Below are 21059 nucleotides of genomic sequence, written 5' to 3' on the forward strand. Positions count from 1 at the left end.
AGAGAGAGAGAGAGAGAGAGAGAGGTGGTAGCTGTTCTGAAATTATGCGCTTATGGCGTAATACAACTGTCACTCTTTTGATCAGTTATATTTTCACTACTTTTTGAGGGACTATAACAATCAACCACAAATATAGACCCATGCTAGTTTGCTGGAAGACAAAGACAAGTTCAGACATGTTAAATACACACGGTACTATGAGACTATATTATCAGTCACATTACAGTGGCTTTGATGAGACAAAGAGGACCATTGAACACCAGATGGAGGTGCAACGTACTTAATTAGTAACGTAGAATGACACGCCTGAACATCAGTGGGTGGTGATTGGAGAGCACCACTGGTAGGTCCTTCTTCTTTTCTTTCCATTTATAATTTTTGTCAGTCTGTCTTGCTTTTCCCAAGCTCTTAATTGCCTTAATCACATGGTTGATCTTCTTTTCACTTCGTCATCTATGCTCAAATCAGACAAAAGAAACCAAACTTGGTTTGCTGTCTACGTTTTCTTTCTTTCTATTTCCTTCTTCCTTTTAGCTATGTGGTCAAGCGTTCCGCCTTCTTTGTCCAATAAGGTCTTTAACTGGCCTTAAAATGACAATAACACAACAAAAAACCAAAAAACAGTTGCTGAAATGTCCTTTCGGGCGTATACGATACTGCTAAGAGTGCACATTCCGCTCGCGGTGAGGATTTTGGCCGGTGTATATGTCACCGAACAAACACGGGTGTTACTGTTGGACTGTCCAAACATGAGGCCACCCAGTCTGTCCGGCTGCATTCTCAGTCCAGAAAGGACGCGACTAGCTGGAGGGCGCCACAGTCACTGGCAGGTCCTACTTCTTTACTTCTCTCTTTTCTGTCTGTCTGTCTGTCTGTCTGTCTGTCTGTCTGTCTGTCTGTCTGTCTGTCTGTCTGTCTTTTTGCCTGTCTGTCTGCCTGTCTGCCTGTCTGTCTGTCTGTTATTTGTCTTGCTTTTTCCAGCTCTAAATATGACTGTCATTGTGTCTCTGTGCTCCTCGCTACTCAAACTGGTTACTCAGACTTAAACAGAACTGACAAACACACACTTACATACACACACTATCTCTCTCTCCCTCTTTCTCTCCCTCTCTTTCTCTCTCTCTCTTTCTTTCTCTCTCTCTCTCTCTCTCTCTCTCTCTCTCTCTCTCTCTCTCTCTCTCTCTCTCTCTCTCTCTCTCTGTCTCTCTCATAAAAGTCTTCATTTCAGTCAAAACAAATTTATAAAGCAATACACGGATGCACTCGAAGGCACTGTGCAAATTTGACGCTTTTTCTTAGTGTTTGTCTTGGGGAGTCCGCTAGAAGATGTGTAACTCGATAACGGGTGACCAAACAGTGCACGTTTGACCCCTTCCCCTTTCGCACTACTCGTGGTCCGCGCTCGAGGATAGAACGGGCCTGATGGAAGATAATATGGCGTATTCTACATGATGTATGGAAGGTGACCTTAATTGACCTGGCCGAAGGGGATGACCCCTGTCGTGTGCGGTTCGCGTTCGTTGTCCCCAAGTTGTCCGGATGTGTCTTCTCTGAATCTCCAGAGGTTTAGTAAGTTTTAGAGCAGCGCACTTGCAACACGATTAGGTAACGTAAGTACCGAAGATTAGAGGTGTTACAAGAGAGTAACAAACACCAAAAAGGACGATAGATGTTTGATAGGAAAGAAGGAGCAAACCACGTCTGAACACCCGCCAACGACCCACTTCTCTGAATCTGTGGGTGGTTGGTATACGCTCTGGTGTGGTCTGCCCTTTTTGCTTCTGTTCGCTGTTGCTTTTATATCCTAACCTGTTCTTTGAGCGTTGTAACTTTTATCGCGCTACTCGTCATAAACCTATCGTCCTGAACTTGTTAGTAGTTGGCGGGTGCTTTGATGTGCTTTGCTCCTGTCCTGTCAAACGGCTATCGTCATTATCTCTGTTCCTTCTTTTCTGGGTATGTTACTCTGCACGCAGAACTTTTTTTTTAACCAATGCATGTTTGAAGTGTCGTAAAATGCTTACTAAAACGAAATCCTGAATCGAATGGATCTGATTACAAATGCCCCGTAATCCCAGCTGGTTTCATGTTGATTTCGGTGATCCAGGTTGGATTCCCCTCCTGGGCATTCTTTAATGTGTGTTGTTACTCTGAGTTGAAGCTCCCACCTATCGATACCTTACTGCTATTGGTGTGCACCTTTCAGAAAAGATGCACAAAGAGAAAGAGATAGTGACAGAGTAGTGAAGAATAGGGAAACAAGAAAACATTGAACGAACGATAAAGAAAGCAAGAGCGAGACAGACAGACAGGCAGGCAGACAGACAGACAGACAGACAGAGAGAGAGAGAGAGAAAGAGACAGAGAGAGACAGAGAAAGACAGAGAGAGACCGAGAGGACTCAAAGTTAGGTAGACAGACAAACGTTGAATTGTACCTGCGTAAGTTCACCGGGGATATTATGCACCTTGGCCTGTCCATATGGACCCCAGAACATGAACCTAAAACAGTACTCTGCGACCCCCACCCACCACCACCCTACCGTACTCCACCCCTCCCCCACGTCCTTTGACTCCCTTCTTTTCCTTCCTTTCGACCTGTGTGCCCCTCTTTCTGTCCCCGGGTCTTTGCGTGTTTTGTAAACTTATCGTCTAGGACTGCTGGAAATTCCATCTGTATTTATATTCGATGTCCTTGGGCTACTTTTAGGAACCGCATTTCCCTCTCCTTGTGTGTGTAAACTATATTTCTCTGTGTACACTCTATGCACCGCTTCGTTCGTTGTGAGTGGCAAGTTGTATAAAAATATTCTGTTGGCAGGCAGACGAAAAAGTCCCATATAATATAACTTCGATTACCGAAAGGTAGACATGTTACCTCCCTCCATGCATTATATTCCTTAGTTTACTACAGTTGTTATGCACCCCGTGGTGTTCTCTAAAGTTCAGAAAATTAATTATACGAGGCGTCCTCTGACTGTATTGTGTTTTAATGCTTTTTAAACCTTTGTGAGGTGTAGAGTTTGCTTGCGTGCTTGAAACCCTTTGCCTATCGATGAGTTGCGCGTGAAAAGACTTGGCGTGTTTGGGTGAAAATATATTTTCAGGACATGTCGTAAAAAGGCTCGGAACACCTTCATGTGCGTCACTCATTAGGATTGCGTCGTCAATGAAAGACGACGTGCGCAGAATACGGAGGTAACATCTGTAGCTAGCGGTGCGGGACAGGGTGTGGAGAGCAAAGGAGTGTGTGTGTGTCATTGTGTGAATGTGTGTGTGTGTGTGTGTGTGTGTTTGTGTGTGGGGTGTGTGTGTGTGTATGTGTGTGTGTGTGTGTGTGTGTGTGAGTGTGTGAGTGTGTGAGGGTCGTGGGTAATGTGTGGAGGTGTAAGGGTAAGGGATATGAACAATGAGTTTGTGTGTCTGAGAGAGAGGGGAGGAGGGGGGTCATGTAATATGCATTTGAAAAGGAAAGTATAGTATTGAGTTTGTGCGCGCGTGTGTATGTGCGTGTGTTTTTATGTTTGTGTGCACTCGTGCGTTCGAGGTGAAAATGCAGTGTGCATATATCTATATATACAAACAGACATGCAGACACCAACAGACAGCAGCAAATACCAAGCAACATATCTACAGATGGGCTCAAGAACGACAAGCAGATAGAATGAAAGATGAATGAAAGTAATCAAGCCGTGGCGGTGACGTGGCTGAACTATTTTCGACAGGTGCGCCCCGACACAACCCCCCCCCCCCCCCCTTTCCCGACTCTAGTATGGATACACAACACATATGATTACAAGACCAGACATCTGAGAATAGCGCACACACCTCAGAGTCAATTGATCAAAACCACACCCATTGAACTTGATCCAACCTAGTTTAGCGCACCTTTCTTTCCAGTAATAGAGAACGGATCCCTTTCCCCTCTCGGCAGTTTGCGCGGTTTGGACGAGTCTCACTGGACATTTAGATTCTATACCAAAGCGCCACTCCTCCGTGTTTCGTTTGGTCGTCTCAGATGGCGAATGTTGAAGCGTGAGAAATTCCTCAGGACCGAATAACAGTTACTTGCGGCTTGATTAAGAATTTCGGAGTGTATTGTTGGGGAAGATGAGGGGAGGTTGGGTTGACAATCCCTTTTTGCATGCCTGCGTATTTTTTTAAATAGTTTTTGCATTTTTGGGGGGGGGGGGGGGGTGGAATATTCGAAAATGTTTTTTGTTTTTATTATTTGGGAAACGGTTTGATAATCCTACTTCCGTACCGAGTGCTCAAACCGGCATTGATACACATTTATGCGTACACATGCACTCACAATTCTTATAATCTCTCCACATCAGTCCCCTCCCTCCGTCTCCTCTTTTCCTCCCCCTCTCCCTCTCTCTCTCTCTCTCTTTCTCTCTCTCTCTCCCTCTCTCTCTCTCTCTCTCTCTCTCTCTCTCGTTCTCCCTCTCTCTCTTCCTCTCTCTTTCTTTCTCTCTCTTTCTCTCTCTTTCTCTCTCGCCCTCCCCCCTCTCTCTGTCACTCCCCACACTCTTTTTCTCTCTCCATCTCTCTGTCCGTCCCTATCTACCTATCTATCTATCTATCTGTCTATCTCACGCACACAAACGCACGCCCACGCATATATTATACACAAACACACACACACAAACACACACACACACACACACACACACACACACGCACACACACACACACACTCACACAATTGCAATCTCCGACTTGTCTCTTTACTCTAACACGTCCACACAAGCATTCACCCATCCCCTCTCTCTCTCTCTCTCTCTCTCTCTCTCTCTCTCTCTCTCTCTCTCTCTCTCTCTCTCTCTCTCTCTCTCTCTCTCTCTTTCTCTCTCTCTCTCTCTTCACTCCCGTCGTCACATATAGGATCGGGACGGGCCTGTGTACTAAAAGGCTTACTACATAACTGGCGTACGCGCCGTTTATAACTCTACTCAGGTGTTCATCAAACAAAAAAAGCGCGTCACGACGTCACTCAATTCTGCGCCGGGACTGCGCGCTTGAGCAAGAGAGAAAGAGAGAGAGAGAGCGGGGTTGAGAGAGGGAGAGAGAGGGGGAGAGAGAGGGGGAGAGAGAGAGAGAGACGAAGGGGCGCGTGTGTGGGGGACACACGGCTCAGAAAGTAAACACAACCCCGAGACCCGCTTGTTTAGTCGCGAAGTTGACCATCAGGGGCAGATAGCGGATTGCGTTCCCAGTGTTGAAGTGACGTATGCAGCAGATGATGTTTTTTTTCTGGAGATGTGGCTTTAACTGTTTCTCTTTTCACTTAATTAATTAATGAGGTGTGAACATGATTGTGTTGTCAATTTTCAGTGATGTACTTATATTTCTTGGAAAAAGGAAAAGTCGTGTGAATTGTGTTATCGCTTGCAGTCCAAGGATTTTAACCAAGTAATTTGAATCTTTACAGCTGGGGGAAATTTTTGTTGTTGTTGCTGTTGATGTTGTTTGTTTGTTTGTTTGTTTGTTTGTTTGTTTTTCCCCTCGAGTACTACGTTTGGTGATTTTGGAGAAGATTGTTGTTATGAGAATATACCTCTGCAGATGTCTGTGTCGTTCGTCATTATCTGTGCATTTTAGAGGGCTTTGGCCTCAGCTTTAAAAAAAAGATTGTGTTAAGTAGCAGGAATACCAAAACACCTGTTTCAGAAAGCATTTGAACATCCAATTAGATCGAAAACGGTTTAGTCACCCTCCTTTTCTGTATAAGCGTATCGGTCAACAGGACTCAAATAGATGTGGGAGTGGGTGGGGAGAGGGGCTAGAGGGTAGGCACACTGGTGTGGTCTGGAGCTTCTATTTCCTTTTAGTCCTACTGTTGTCTTTATCATTTTAAGGCAAAATGTGGGCTTCATTGTGCTCACCGGTTAAAAAGTACAGTTTAAATACAACAATAGCAAAGATAACAACAACTGTAGTAATAAGATTAAGGGCACTTAAGAACGACAACATCGACGATGAGAGGACCAAACTTCAGCAGCTCCGTACAATCCTCTCATCATAGATCATAACGCGGATGGATGATGGATAGTGGGTGTTTCTTTGGGGTCTTCCCCTCATTATAGGTTCGTTGGATTTTTTCTTAGCTTTTACTACTTTACGCTTAGCATAACTTAATCGTCAGCACAGAGTACTACCGAGCTTTCATTATTGTTCAGTGCAGGATATGGCCAGAAAGTGTTTTTTATTTGCATGAAAGGAAAATGCAATCTATGACGCATACATTTTAAGCAAGTCTTTCATTTGTCTTTTCCTAACGTATTCTGAGAAAACAATGGACTGTGGTGGGTTGCTTTGTCACAGCCTGACTCATTGGTTTCTGTTTCGGACTCTTATCTACGTGGAAATCCCTTTGCTCTACCAGTGTAACTTGAAGCTTGCCGTAATCCTGCACACAACACCTGTCTCGTATAAGCCCCAGCAAAATGTTACCAGAATATATTCAACTGTTAAGTTAAATTGTAATTTTAGCCTGCTGTGATTTGATGAAGGTTTTTTAGTTCGTAAGGGGAGTTTTTCATGCGTAGTAGATGGGATACTGAGAGAGAAATGCTGAGGAGGGGGGTGCAGACATACAGTCACAAACAGACAGACACACACACATACACACACATGCACTTTGGCGAACGTGAAAACACACAGGCTGAGAAAAAGAGGAACGTGAGCTGAGAGAGAAAGAGGAAAAGAGAAGGACAAAGAAAGAGAGAGAGAGAGAGAGAGAGAGAGAGAGAGAGAGAGAGAGAGAGAGAGAGAGAGAGATGGGAGAGAGAGGGGGGAGGGGGTGGTCAGAGAAAATGAGAGAATTGAGAATAGGAAAGACTGAAGAAAGAAAGTAGAGATTGAAGTAGGACAATGAGAAGAAGTTTGATTCAATCGAGATCACAGAACTGGCATAGTGAGAGGAGAGAGAGCGAGCGAGAGAGAGAAAGCGAGCGAGCGAGAGCGAGAGAGAGAAAGAGAGAGAGAGAGGGGGGGGGAGAAAGTGAAAGAGAGAGTGAGAATTAAATAGAGGGAGAGAGGGGGAATGACGAGAGAGAGAGAGAGAGAGAGAGAGAGAGAGAGAGAGAGAGAGAGAGAGAGAGAGAGAGAGAGAGAGAGAGACGATTCGTTTACAAAAGAATGTGGAAACGGTTGCTCCTGCCTCCTGGGACGCTGCAATCGTCTTCCATTCAACGGCTTCCATTGTGAGGCAGAGATCTAACCGTTGACATTTTGACAAGGCCCATCTGGGGGCCTTTTGTTGTACCGGTCTGGTCTTCTCTTTATCTTCTGATTTTTGTTTGGGTTTGTTTTTGTTTGGGTTTTTTCGGCTATGTGTTTGTGTGAGTTGAGGGAGGAAAGAGGGTTGAAGGAACAAAGCGTTTAAGCTGATATTCTCGGAGTTGGATAAAGTATTGCGCATTATATATTATTAACATTAAGGCATTTGTCCGGTTCAGCATTTTCCTGTAAACTGTTCTTTCTATTTGCTATTTTAAGAATCCATCGCCACTATGTACATGTAATTGATTTTAGTTGTTTTGCACTCCTATTTACACTGCAGATCATGTCGGTGGTCACGTGGTATTCTACTTGAGCAACACAGAAAAGGTGTGGGGGATTTCAAGAAGGCAGAAACGAGTCAGTTATATGTTTTTTAAGGACAAAAAAGGGAAGAGTAAACGAAAAAAAACCCAACCTCACTGTAGACGCGGAAGTAGTGACCATGCAGGCTTTGACTCTGAGGTAGCGGAGAAGACGTGATGAAGACACGTACAGGTAGACGTTACACGTGGGATAGACAGGTAGACGTTACACGTGGGATAGACAGGTAGACAGCCCTGACAGGCCCGGATGAATGATTGGACGCTGGTGGGAGGTGGACACTCGGACGCGGGCTTGCTTCTTATACATGTACACTTATTTTTAGCTTTTGTGCTGTCTTATTCTGTTTAGGGGTTGGGGGGGGGGGTTTTTTTAAAAAGCAGCCGTGCCTCTGCGGATATGGTGTAAAACTTCTAAGTCAGCAGCGGACTAACGTTGTGACGTAAACATATAAAACAAAAATAGATGTGCAAATGAAGAAAGCCGCCCTTTGTAGGGGGAAAGGACAACGAAAATTGTATGCAAATGACCAGTAATGCAAATGAGTAATAATGCAAATTACCATCTTTCAAGGATTTCGAATTAGTTGTTTATCATAAGAGTGAAGGGCATGGGTAGTTTAGATAAAATATTATAGTTGAAATTAATATTAATTCGTTGCTGAATTTACCAAATATTTAGCAATTGGGATGTTTATGACCCCGTTTGCTTTTTTTCTACGGTATACACAGCACGTAGCGTGTGCTAGTTATCTCCACGGTCTTAACCGATCCGAGCACATATCGGGATCGTTATCAAATGGCGTATGTACAAAGATTTACTTGTGAAGTTATAATGAGAAATGCTCGTACGTACCACCTGAGCTTGTTTTTCTGTGTGGCTGATTGGTGGTAGTTGTGGCACCGTCTGTTCTTCCTACTTGTATACTTTTTGTTATCACTATCCTACTTTGTTCCTGGCGAAACGTAGCGGTTGTTATTGCTCTAGCTCCAACTGAGCAACAACTGTAAAAGCAGTGACAATAGCAAGAACCATAACGACAAGGAGGGTACAATAACAATAACAACAATGAGCTTCTATAACACAGCAGAAACAACACAAGAACAATTATAATGACAACAACAACAACAACAACAATAACAACAACAACAACAACAACAACAACAAATATCTCCATTATCATGCTACCTGACACTTAACTACAATCTGTTCAACAGTTTCTTTCTTTGTGATATATGTGTACGTGAGAGCAAACGCGTAGCTATTAAACCTTGCATCATCATCATCGAGCCAAGTGGTACTTATTGTATTATCAAATGGCCCTCAATAGAATCCTGTTATCTAAAGTGTAAGGAATGTGTGTAGATATTTTTAACAGGCTGTTTAAAAGACGATAGTCGTTCTATCACAGACAATAAAGAACCCGAGTTCGACTCCCGAATAAGGAGAAAATATTATCGAGTATCTCGGTCTTTCTGCTGGAATGATGTGTCCCTCCCAGTCCGTGACAGGGAGGGTCGGAAGCCTGCCTTCTAAATAATCTAAATGGTGTCTTGGGGGGCAGTGGGCTTAAAAACACCTACAGTTTAAAGAAAAAGACATATTATTATTGTTGTGAACTTTTCTGTTCCACTTTTCCATATCCATGCTTTTCAATAGGCAGCTTAGTCTAATTGTCCTACATTTTTTAGCAATTTATTGATGGGTGCCCTTGTGTAGTCTCCTTCTCCGTCTTTTTTCGGTGCCTTTCTTATCCTAATTTGCCCAAGATAAATGTGGTCTCTCTCGAGTTGACTAGACATACGACATGTCTGTTCACTGTTCACTACAACCGAACTTGACACTGAGCATTCAAATGTTTGGCATCTCGGTTGATCGTCAAGGAAGCTCTTCTAACATACACTTCTTTTGTCTTTTCCCTTTTTTTTATTTTTGAGGGGAGGGGGATTTTTCTTCTTTTCCTTCCACTCCTCCTACTCCAAGAATGCTTTTAAGATATACAGACACATGTTGCCTCTGTCAGAACCCCAGAATCCAATTTTCCCCTTGGCCACTGACTGTTATGTTTTGATGCTGTCTTGTTTATTTAGCTGGATTCTCTTGCCCTGTAAACCTGCGACGTTCAGTCCTGCGTGTAACGTAATTTGTTTTTGCTATCACGTGATCCATGGTCATGTGACTCCTTCAATGATCTCACAGCTTCATGGGAAACTACATCTTTATACATAATATGTGTGTGTGTGTGTGTGTGTGTGTGTGTGTGTGTGTGTGTGTGTGTGTGTGTGTGTGTGCTGAGGTGGAGGGTGGGGGTTGATTTTGTTTTTTTTGGTTTTGTTGTGGGGTTCTTTTTAATATGAAGAACCCATTACTCTAAACCCTGCGAAATAAATTGGTCGTTGTTCTGTTGAATAGTTTCAGGGCGGAGTAGTTTATTTGTGCTTTGTGCCTGGCAGGGATCGTTGATGGTAATGTGCTCTTGATAGGCAGTTGGTGGGTTCTCTGTTGCAATGTGTTCCTTTACTCCTTTATGTTGCAACAATCAGCCAAATCTGCTCCTGGGGGTGTGGCCTTCATTTTGCAATAGACTAGACTGCAGTTCACAACAACAACAGTAGCAACAACAACAACAACAACAAAACAGTATCAACAATAACAACAACAACAACAACAGCAGCAGCAGCAACATCAGCAACATCAGCAACAACAGCAACAACAACAACAACAACAACAACAGACTTTCTTCTGGATTTCTTCCCTTGCAGTCGTCGGTTTTCCCCGTTTCTATTTTTCTGGAGCACATAATTTGTTCGACCCAGATCGTGTATGTGACCCAATGCACGGCGGGTGCAAACAGCTGGTGTGGTGACCCTCGAGTGTGTTATCTTCTCACCTGTCATCTGTTAACCCTTTGTCTCCCTCAGAAATGTGGCGCAATTTGTAATTATCAATACCCCCCCCCCCCTCTCTTTCTCTTTTGCTCTTTGATGATCAATTTAACGGGCTGTTGGTAGGTAGGTGCGACCTTTGTGTTCTCCGTACTTCCTTCTTCCTTTTACTTTTTAAAATTGTTCTATTCTGCCCTTCCCCTCCCCTGGAAAAATGTGGATGATCTCATTTTGCCGGTATGCTGTAAAGTACAACTCGCTTCAGCCTGTGTTCCAGTTGAAATGTCTTTTTGTTTATCGATTTTCATAGTTTTATATTCATATCGAATTTATCGTCGCCTTATTGTACTCTCTCTACCTTGCATCCCGTGGTTTCATTGACGGTCTGCTATTTTCCTCATTATGGGTGTGTCGTGAATTCACACTGCGGTGTGAGCAACCCTAGCTTGAATCTCCAACAAGTTGTTCGTTTAAATTTACTTTATTTGAGTTTTTCAAGCTTATCTCCACTCTCCAAGTTTGCTCAAATCGGAGAGGAACTTAAAGCGGAGGTTCCTTGCCAATAAAATTAACTGACTATGTAGAGGGAAGTGTTAAACGCATACCGTACCATCGGTTGAAATACAGGGAAAATTGACGCAAATGAAATCCATCGCCATTATATAGGATAAGTGGCGCGACAAATATAATCGCTCTGTCGATTTATGTATACACGACGCGCTGATTCTTCCATAATGTTGACGCGTCGTGTTCAATTGGGTTAACAATGGGCGAGACAACCACAGTAACAGTGCATGCCGTGTCTCATGTACACTGGGGCCTTGCCTTGGGCACGTGCCAGTTTTGGTTGGATGGGTTTGCTGGTTTCGTTTTGTTTTATTTTTTCTCTTTTAAAAAAAATTAGTCTGGCCCAATTTTGAACCCAGGTCTTTTTTTGGAGAAAGATAAATCAGCCCAGTCTAGCAAAACTAAAATACAACGCTTCATTTTACTGTTGGATGTAGACTGGGGTGTTGATGATCAGTGGCTGAGTCTTTCGTGTAGAATACATTATACCCACAACGCGTTATGCCTTGTATTTGGGGTGAGTTTCTCTTGAATATTATTATCTCTGTTGTCCATTGTTCTGAGATTCCGTTGTACGGATTAAGATACTGGACTCTGAGCGTCTCTGGTAATGTCAGGTAACATAATCCTATTTACGTAAACTTGATATTCTCCGTCCAAACCGGATTCTTAAACGGAGTAACTGGTTGTTAACTGTTTAAGTCCTTAATTTGCGCAAGCATCAATTTGTTTTCTGGCCTAGGAAATAAGCAACCATCTTTTTGTGATTGTTCATAGTATTGTATGGATAAATCAAGGTTGTTTTGAGGCTCTGTATAATTTCTTTTCTTTTTTTCTTTAAGTTATACTAACAATTAAAGTACATACACACTGACTCTCTCTCTCCCTCTATCTCTCCCCTGTCCCTTTCTCCTCCCCCCCTCCCTGTTTCTCTCCCCTCTCTCTCTCTCTCTCTCTCTCTCTCTCTCTCTCTCTCTCTCTCTCTCTCTCTCTCTCTCTCTCTCTCTCTCTCTCTCTCCCCATTCCCTCTCTCTCTCCCTCTCACTCTCTCTCTTTCTATCTCTCTCTCTCCCTCTCGCTCTCTCTTTCTCTATGAGGTAGGGTAATACTTTCGCAAGGTCATTCGCTTCTGGCAAGGTTAAAGTTTCAAATTTCTTTTGAAAGTAATGTCGTGTTTCCAACCTTGCTTTTCTTTTATAAGTCCAGGTAACAGGGAGGGGTTTTTTTTTGCTTCTAGTTTCAGTTTCCCTGTACGTTTGTTGTGTGTGTTTGTTTGGGTTGTTTTTTGTTTTTTGTTGTGTGTTTTTTTTTTTTTGGGGGGGGGGTTAGTTTACGGTATATCCGTTCCAACCACCACCACCACCAAATTTTAAAAAAAGAAAAGAAAATCACAAAAGTCGGGCCTTTTCCCAAACGGTGGTGTAAAATTGCCTAAGCTGACAAACATTCCCTCACATTCCAAGGGATTTACTCGTAGACATGTACACATTGTAATGAGATGCTAATGGTAGACTATTTGGCAGGCGGCTTAAGATTGCCTTTAAAGCTCGCGAGTGTAAACAATAACAGCCGAAGAAGAGCTTCCTATAAATGTACCCCTCGAGTTTTAGACATTTGATACCCTTCGTGTTCCCCCTCGTTAGTTTAACACAATCCAGAGAGGAGGCTATTATGGCTTCACAAACCACGGGAGTCGGCTCAGCTTCTTGTGACGGTAGTTGCTCGAAATTGTTGAGAACATTACCGTGACAACGATAAGGCAAACGTGCAAGAGGATCATTTTATCGCTTGTCTCATTAAAGACACATCAGATTCCACCACGCCCTTCGCGGTTTCTATAGTCTGGATTAGAATCTTGTTGCTGATCTCATTGTCTGCGTGTGATTGACGTGAGAAGTTGTTCAGCTGAACGACATCCCCTCCCCCTCCTCCTCTCTAAATTCCTAAATTTCTTTCACTCCACTCGTCCTCTTCTTTTCACTTTCACTCACATGGCACACATGCGCACACGCACGCGCACACGTGAGAGAGAGAGAGAGAGAGAGAGAGGAGAGAGAGAGAGAGAGAGAGAGAGAGAGAGAGAGAGAATGATAGATAAAGACATAAAGACAGAGAGACAGACACGCAGAGAAAGAGAAAGAGAGAAAAACACAGACACACATGATATACAGACACAAACAAACACAACACATACACTCACACACATACACACACTGACACACACAAACACCAACACACACCAAAATACAAACACTCACACACACACACACACACACACACACACACACACACACACACACACACACACACACACACGTACACACACATATACGCACACAAACACATACACACATACACACACACACATTCACATACACAAACATACGCACACACAAACACAAGCGCACATAAAGTGCCATTTCTTTTGCCTGAAAATTTTTAAGACGATTTCATTTATACTTTTGCTGTAATGTCTAACCGCTGATGACGTAAAACAAATTGGCAAGGGACAAACCGTGTTAGTGAATTAACCCTTCAGACAACGAGCCCTATTTGATAAGAACTGTTTACGACTCTTTCGTGGTCACCGTACACACTCGCTGGTTTATTGTGGGTGTGGGTGGAAAGCGTCATGAATATTCGATCGTGACAGTAACTTTGAGTACGCTTTGTCTTGTCGCTGATCGTGGGAGTGGTCATCTTGTGTTAAGGTTGCTTCATTCTTTCTAGCGTGACTCACATTAAGCCAAGATCCCCCGCCCCCTCCCCCTTTCCTTCGCAAAAAAAATCCCGCAAAATCCCCTCGCCCACCCTGATATCACTCTCACCTCCAATACATTCTTAAACTCTCCGAGAGTTTCTGAGCGTCTAGCCCACCCCCATAACTTCTTTCGTGTCGTATCGAAAGTGATATCTCGGGGTTTTCCTTACAGCCTGTCCTTTTGTTACAATTCCTGTTTTCTTGGCTCCTGCACAGGTTGAGTCAAAGGGGGAAGTTCTGCTGACGTAACATGCTACAGTGTGCGATATTTACAGTCGTGATTGTTGAGAACTGAACATTCCTTCATTGAACCAAAGATTAGTAACACTCGCTACGTACGGATTTCTTGTCTGGAATATCTAGCAGTGACTGGCGTGGATAACAAGAAATTACGAGGAAAATGCATAAACTGTTTTCGTTCCTCGGGATTATCATTTGACATAAACCTGGGAAAAACTGCTGATGAGAACGGTTAAGCACATATCCAAGATGTGATTTCGAACTCTGAAAGTATTAGTTACTGTAACACGTACGGAGTAAAGAACTGGATTAACGCTCGTCTATTGCGCCATGGACGGCCCAAAGAGATATTCCCCCTCAAGAAAAGCGGCCTCTGCCTTGTGTGAGTTCCATGCCAATAACAACATGACTCACGAAGGGGGCACTCGAACCTCCAACCATCGGATGCTGGTCAGTCTTGAAGATCTTGACCGGATATCCCGACACTCACTCAACTGGGAGGAATTCTTCGGTAATATCTGCATGCATTTTGTTATTGTTGGGTTTGGTTGTTTTGTTTTTTGTTTTGTTGTTGTTGTTGTTGTTGTTGTTTTGGTTGGTGTTTTTAGTGGGGGTTATGTGTTTGTGTGTGTGTGTGTGTGTGTGTGTGTGTGTGTGTGTGTGTGTGTGTGTGTGCGCGTGTGTGTGTATGTGTGTCTTCTCTGTGTTTTGACGGCTGATGTGGACTCGCTTATTGTTCACGTTATGCTTGTGTATTTGTCTTGTGCCCCATGCTTGTTTCTTGTCTCTGGGGCGTGGGGTGTGGTGCGTGTTTGTGTTTATGTATACGCGTCATATAGATCTTGTGAGTGTGTATGTGTGTGTGTCTGTGTGTGTGTGTGTGTGTGTGTGTGTGTGTGTGTGTGTGTATGTGTGTGTATGTATGTGTGGTTTTGTTGATCGTGCTTGATATGTCTGTGCTTGTTGTTTATTGTTTCTGCTTACCCTTACATTGTTTGTGTTTATATTATAATGGCTGTTTACGTAAAACCTTTTGTTGTGAGTGCTTTGCGAACTATTGCTTTTTTCTGACACTTAATGGCCGTCATTTCGTTGATGTGCTTTTGTTTACTCAAACAAACTCACAAACAAACAGTGTAGTTTGTGCGCATGTTGTAATACGTGTGCTGAAGGTATCATGCGTGTCTCTTTTTCTGCTCTCTTGCTCTAACTACATGAATAAGTGTGCGGGTGTTTGAAGGATGCTCTGTGCGATCCTCTCCCCTTACATCTCAATTCTTTTTACTGTTATCTTACACGAAATGTTCTTGGCTAAATATGTCCGTTATCGTGTGGTCTTACTGTATACCCAGCAGAGCTACCTACACCGCAATTTAAGAGTTCGTGGCGCATGACATTCTTCGTGTAAATCAGCATGAGCGACTTTACTGACTTCATAAACTATGTAAATGCCCTTGCTTTATCCATGTCGCACAAAAAAGCGCCTTTTGGCTTCACAGTTTGTCAGATAGGTGGACGAGTTGCCTTGGATGAGGCATCAAGGAAATAAAGTATGGAGGGTTGGGTTTTTTTCAGAGGGTACTTTGTTCAGGTGAGTGGCCCGAGGCGCTCTTTTTTTCTCTCTTCTTTTCCCAGTTATATAGTACTATTCCAATGTGGTTCAAGTGAATATCCACTGGATCTCAACTACTTTTAAAGAATGAAACTATGGCTGACCAAAACAAGGAAACATGTTATAAAGAGAGAGTATAGTGGGGAGGGGGGCGAGCTCATAAAGAAAGACACAAAGAACTATTGGACGAGTGATAGATTGATGGAGGCTGAAAAACAGCTGAAGCACAATCAAGTATTGTGAATGAAAGAAAGTGTGTCCATAGCTAAAAATAGTTGAGGTGTTATGCCTTTTTGTTTGGGGGGAGGGTGTTAAATTAGAAAGAGCGCGTATAGGAGAAAGAAATGGAGCTGTATAATATTCAAGTTGCACGCGCGAGCTCTCTTCCTTGAATGGATTATGAAAACAAAATAAATTGCACCCGCGAGGAGGAGGACGCTTGAAGTTCAGACACCACAACGGTTTGTCCCAACGCTACCCGTGAACCCCTTACACCAACGTTTCCTAAAGGTTAATTTCCAATCGTCGGTCATTGTTTGCAGATTACGTGTGAAATCTGGTACCTTAACTACGCCCTTTTTTGTCATCTTGTCAGGGACAATTTCTGTATTCCAGTTTGCCTCACAATAAAGGGCGGGGTCGTGCGGAACGGCCTGAACAAAAGGAGCCGTGGAAGTCTTTTGTCGCAGCTACGCCCCCCTTGCAGTTTATAGTAAACGATAAAAAGTGGGAAAGAAGGGTCAGCGAGTTTGTCAGTTGCTCAAGCAGCACTGGGGGTCTTCTCTGATGCAAGAGAGTGGTGGATACATACTTGAAGTCACCATGAAATAATCGAACTTTACCCCGGAGAAAAATAAACCAGAGTATATTTTGACGGAGTTGAACTTAACAACAAAAGTTAAAGCCTTTGAAGTTTAATGAGAATTTTATAAGCAGAAAGGCCGAGATACTTAATAAAAATGTTTTTCCCTCTCGGGAATCGAACTCCGGTCTCCTGCGTACGACTGCGAAACGTCTTACCGCAACGCCAGAGACGCCGGTCGAGAATCTGTAACTTACCGCTCATTGTGCGATATTTTTCTTTTTAGAAACGATCTGCCTCGCGTGTCAAATCGCACCTCACGTGCCGCAGTCGTTTCTGCTCAGGGAAAATAATCACAAACCCCAGGATCACTTTGTCTTCACCTTCACCTTCATTCTCAGACAAACCTTTCAGCCGAGGCAGGGAGTTACCGGAGTCGAAAGCCCAGGAAAGAAAGAGACAAAATCAGGTGACAGCTGCTCACGCGTGGGGTACCCCGCGGCGCTTGCTGGGCGCTCACACAATTCATCAGCTTTATAAAGCTGCGTGTACCCCTTCCTGACTCCTCCCTGAATTTCTTCAGGTTCTGCAGAATGGTGGCGACCGTTCTTTCCAATATGAACCGATGGTTTATCTCCTGGGTCACGATTGAATGCTATTCAAGGGTAGATTAAATTATAGAATAATTCATCTTCACACGGAAAAAAGAGAACTGTTATTCTGGTCTCCATAATTATTACGAGGAGAAGAAGAAGAAGAAGAAGAAGAAGAAGAAGAAGAAGAAGAAGAAGAAGAAGAAGAAGAAGAAGAAGAAGAATGTTAATCATGATAATAATAATGCTGATGATAATAGCAATACTCTGACTCAGTATTCCTTGTTGCACAATTATCCTGGATCAGTTCCTCATACTCTCATCAAGGCTAACTGAAATGGGTGTCTTTATAATATCTGTTACAGTACACTAGCCAGCCCGATCCGGCAAGTTTGGTCATACTGTATTTGAAAGACACTCGATGTGAACCCTACTTAATTGCTCACGACTCCCGCTGCACTCTCTCGCCTCCGTCACAGAATATTACTTCCTTGAGCCTCGCGGCCCCACGCCGACAACCCGCAGTCTTTTGAGTCCTTTCAGACTTCACAACAGCGTCACCCCAGTTCTTGAGGGTCTTTTCTTTAGCGGGTCGGGGATTTTTTTAGCAGCTTTTTGTCTTAGCGTGAACTTTGCTGAACTTTATAGCGTGGGATCAACTTGCGATAGCACAATGCAACGGCTACCCACGGGTGTTCCCACTTCTCACCCAATTGTTACAAAGATTTATATCCCAAGTGTGTGTCTTTTTATAGCCGGTTTATATTTAAATAATATTTCTTTAGTAGTCAAAGCCTTTGTTGATTATAAGACAAAATTAATACGCCCCCTGTCTTTCGCTCTCTCTCTCGCTCTCTCTCTCTCTCTCTCTCTCTCTCTCTCTCTCTCTCTCTCTCTCTCTCTCTCTCTCACTCTCACTCACTCTCTCTCTCTCTCTCTCTCTCGTTCTCTTTCTCTTTTTCTATCTCTCTGTCTCTGTCTTTTTTTCTCTCTCTCGATGGCCTAGTGGTTAGGCTATCGGACTCGTGGGTTCGAATCCCGTCAGGGACCCGACGTTGTGTCCTTGGGAAAGGCACTTTACACGACTTTTCCTCACTTCACCCAGGTGGGAATGGGTACCCGGCTATAGACAGCGAAAGATCTTGTCAGTTTGTTAGTGTTTGAGCGTTTAATCAGCTGCTTGCACTGTATGCTTCCCGGGTTCTATGGTCTGCTGGGATAATAATATAGTGTAAAGCGCTTAGAGCCTGCTGTTGACCGGGGATATGCGCTATACAAATGCTATTTATTATTTTTTATTTTTTTCTCTTTCTCTCTTTTCATTCTCTGTCTCTCTCTCTCTCTCTCTCTCTCTCTCTCTCTCTCTCTCTCTCTCTCTCTCTCTCTCTCTCTCTCTCTCCCTCTCTCTCTCTCTCTCTCTGTCTCTCTGTTGCTACCTCAGTCTCTCGCTCTTTCTCAAACTTTCTTTTTTTTAAATCTCTCTCTCTCCCTCTCTCTCTCCCTCTCTCCCCCCCCCTCTCTCTCTCTCTCTCTCTCTCTCTCTCTCTCTCTCTCTCTCTCTAACTCCCACATTTGCAACCGCTTATCGATTGATTCCCTGACATTTTAATTGTTCCCGCCTTGCTAATTGTAAACAAGTTTTGAGAAAAGAACGCAGCTTCGACATCAATGCGTGAGGGCACTCTTCAAGACTGGAGGAAGATTTTCTTTTTTAAACTCTCTCCGATATGAGCCCTAATTAAGAGCGTGCCAAATTCGAAATCTGACGAATTATTGTTCACCCTGTGAAGAAGGAAATGTCTTTCTTTTTTTTCTTGGAAAGGGGTGGGGGTGGTTGTTACAAGAGGGCAATTAAAATTATCGAATGCTTAAAGAACGCTTGAACAAGGGGAACTGAATTTTTTCTTATTAAAGTCTCAAAGACAAGGGTTTCGTTTCCTTTGTTTTATTGAGCGGGGGGGAGCGCGCGCGCGCGGATATATATATATATATATATATATATATATATATATATAGAGAGAGAGAGAGAGAGAGAGAGAGAGAGAGAGAGAGAGAGAGAGAGAGAGAGAGAGAGAGAGAGAGAGAGAGAGAGGGAAAGAGAGATATGGAGAGAGAGGGAGAGAGAAGGGGAAGAGAGAGAGAGAGAGAGAGAGAGAGAGAGAGAGAGAGAGAGAGAGAGAGAGAGAGAGAGAGAGAGAGAGAGAGACGCATGTTTTGTCACTGCACGAATGCACGAAAGTTATCGTATCATTTACGTTCCCAGTAACGTCTGTTTTGAAAGTATCCACAGACCCGAGACATTTTGTTTTCTCATTTGATCATCCGCAATCTTCAAGAAGCTATCTGTACAAGGGTTTCTTTGTAATCGGTGTGGAATCGAATTGCAGAATGAGTGGGCAATACATCACCAATTACCCCGTATTGTGTCGCACTCGGTTTTCTTTTCCGATTCCAGTCAGTTCTGCCTGCAGTTAAAAACCTGCAGGTAGATAAGGCATGTTTAGGGAGAGAATGTATTTGGGAAAAAGGAATGGAAAGAGAAAGTGGAAAAAGAGACAGGAGCAGGGAGATTGCCGGTGGATAAAAACAGAGAGACAGACAGATGGGCGGGTAGACTGATATGGCGGGGAAATGGGGGGGGGGGGGGAGATATCAGACGAGGAGAGTGATATCAGACTAGGAGAGCGAGAGATAGTCATTTTTTGTGTTTACGTATGTATGAGAGTATAGAGGGGGGGGAGACGGACTGGCAGACAGACAGACAGACAGACAGACAGACAGACAGACAGACAGACAGACAGACAGACAGACAGACAGACAGACAGACAAACAGCAAGGGAGTGATAGAAAGGGAGAGAGGGGGAGAAATGGGCTATGCAGAGAATGAGAGAGAGAGGAAAGGAGTGAATAGAATGAACCTTAGAAAACATGGAGGGAGAGAGAGAGAAAGAGAGAGAGAGAGAGATCTATGAAGACAGACAGAGAAAAAAAGAGAGAGAGAGAGGGGGGGGGGTGAAAGTGGGAGTCGAGAACAAGAAACTTGTTTTAGGGAACAATAATATTGTGCAGACAAAGTGGATAAGACAAAGGTGAAGGCAGAGACAGGTCAAGGGATTTTTACCTGCCTCGACTTCTTTGTGTGGGGAATTCCATGGAAGCATAAGGTGAAGAGCAGGATAGATAATGATTTTGCCTGTTCTGCAAATGTGTTTAGCGTACGCCTTGTCAGTAAGAGGCTGAAAACACCCTCTTGTTTATATTTTTTCTTTTTTCTTTCTCGTTAAGAACCCGACACAGAGGGCAAAAGGGTTTGTTCTTTTTTTTCCCCTTTTTTCTTTCATTTTTCTTTAATGGAAGAAAAGGAGGGACGGGATAAAAGGAGATAAAATGGTGGAGGAGTTGAGAAAGAGGATCGAAAATGAATTAATTTTGTTTTACAAACCTTCGATTGTTTTGAGTGAAGTGCTTCTTAGAGTGCTTCTTGACCTAATTTGCAATTAGAGATAAAATACAAGGACAGGATTCTCGAAAGCGAGTAGGAGAAATGAAGCTGTAGTGATAAAGATAGCTTGAGACATGGGGATGAGGTTGGAGGGGAGGAGGGAGGGGGTAGAAGGGCGCGAGAAAGACACAGAGATATTTGGAAAGGGGGGGGGGAATCTGAAGGATATGAAAGTTAAACTTTCCTTTATGAAATTTCAACATGGCAGCCGTTACCGTGGCAACCCAAATACATTTTCAAAATGTCACTTTATTACCTGATTTTCCACCATTTTTACATTGTAACCAATACACAAGTAAGCTGAGTTTCTGATTTTCAAAAAAAAAAAGTTTAAATTTCCCTCGAATCATGCCATAAAAGAAAAACAAATTATGGTTAAGAACGAAAGGGGCGGTACCTTGTGTAGTTTTCCTCTGAGAGTGCGAAAACAAGAGAAAGAGAGAGAGAGAGAGAGAGAGAGAGAGAGAGAGAGAGAGAGAGAGAGAGA

The 21059-nt window shown here is 43.3% G+C and overlaps 1 protein-coding gene across 3 annotated transcripts in view; it reads left to right on the plus strand.

The window, feature by feature from the left end:
• Window positions 1-21059, plus strand: part of LOC101855581 — a 76604-nt gene that overhangs the window by 11516 nt on the left and 44029 nt on the right. For 2 of the 3 annotated variants that reach the window (XM_005103207.3, XM_013085291.2), the window contains exon 2: window positions 14040-14574. In XM_005103207.3, the coding sequence (XP_005103264.2) occupies window positions 14394-14574 (181 nt within the window). In that variant the 5' untranslated portion in view covers window positions 14040-14393. Of the gene's footprint in view, window positions 1-5162; window positions 5418-14039; window positions 14575-21059 lie in introns of those variants that run through there. The other variant, XM_005103205.3, reaches the window with a different exon arrangement.

Source organism: Aplysia californica, unplaced genomic scaffold (assembly GCF_000002075.1).
Source record: "Aplysia californica isolate F4 #8 unplaced genomic scaffold, AplCal3.0 scaffold00363, whole genome shotgun sequence".
NCBI lineage: Eukaryota > Metazoa > Mollusca > Gastropoda > Aplysiida > Aplysiidae > Aplysia > Aplysia californica.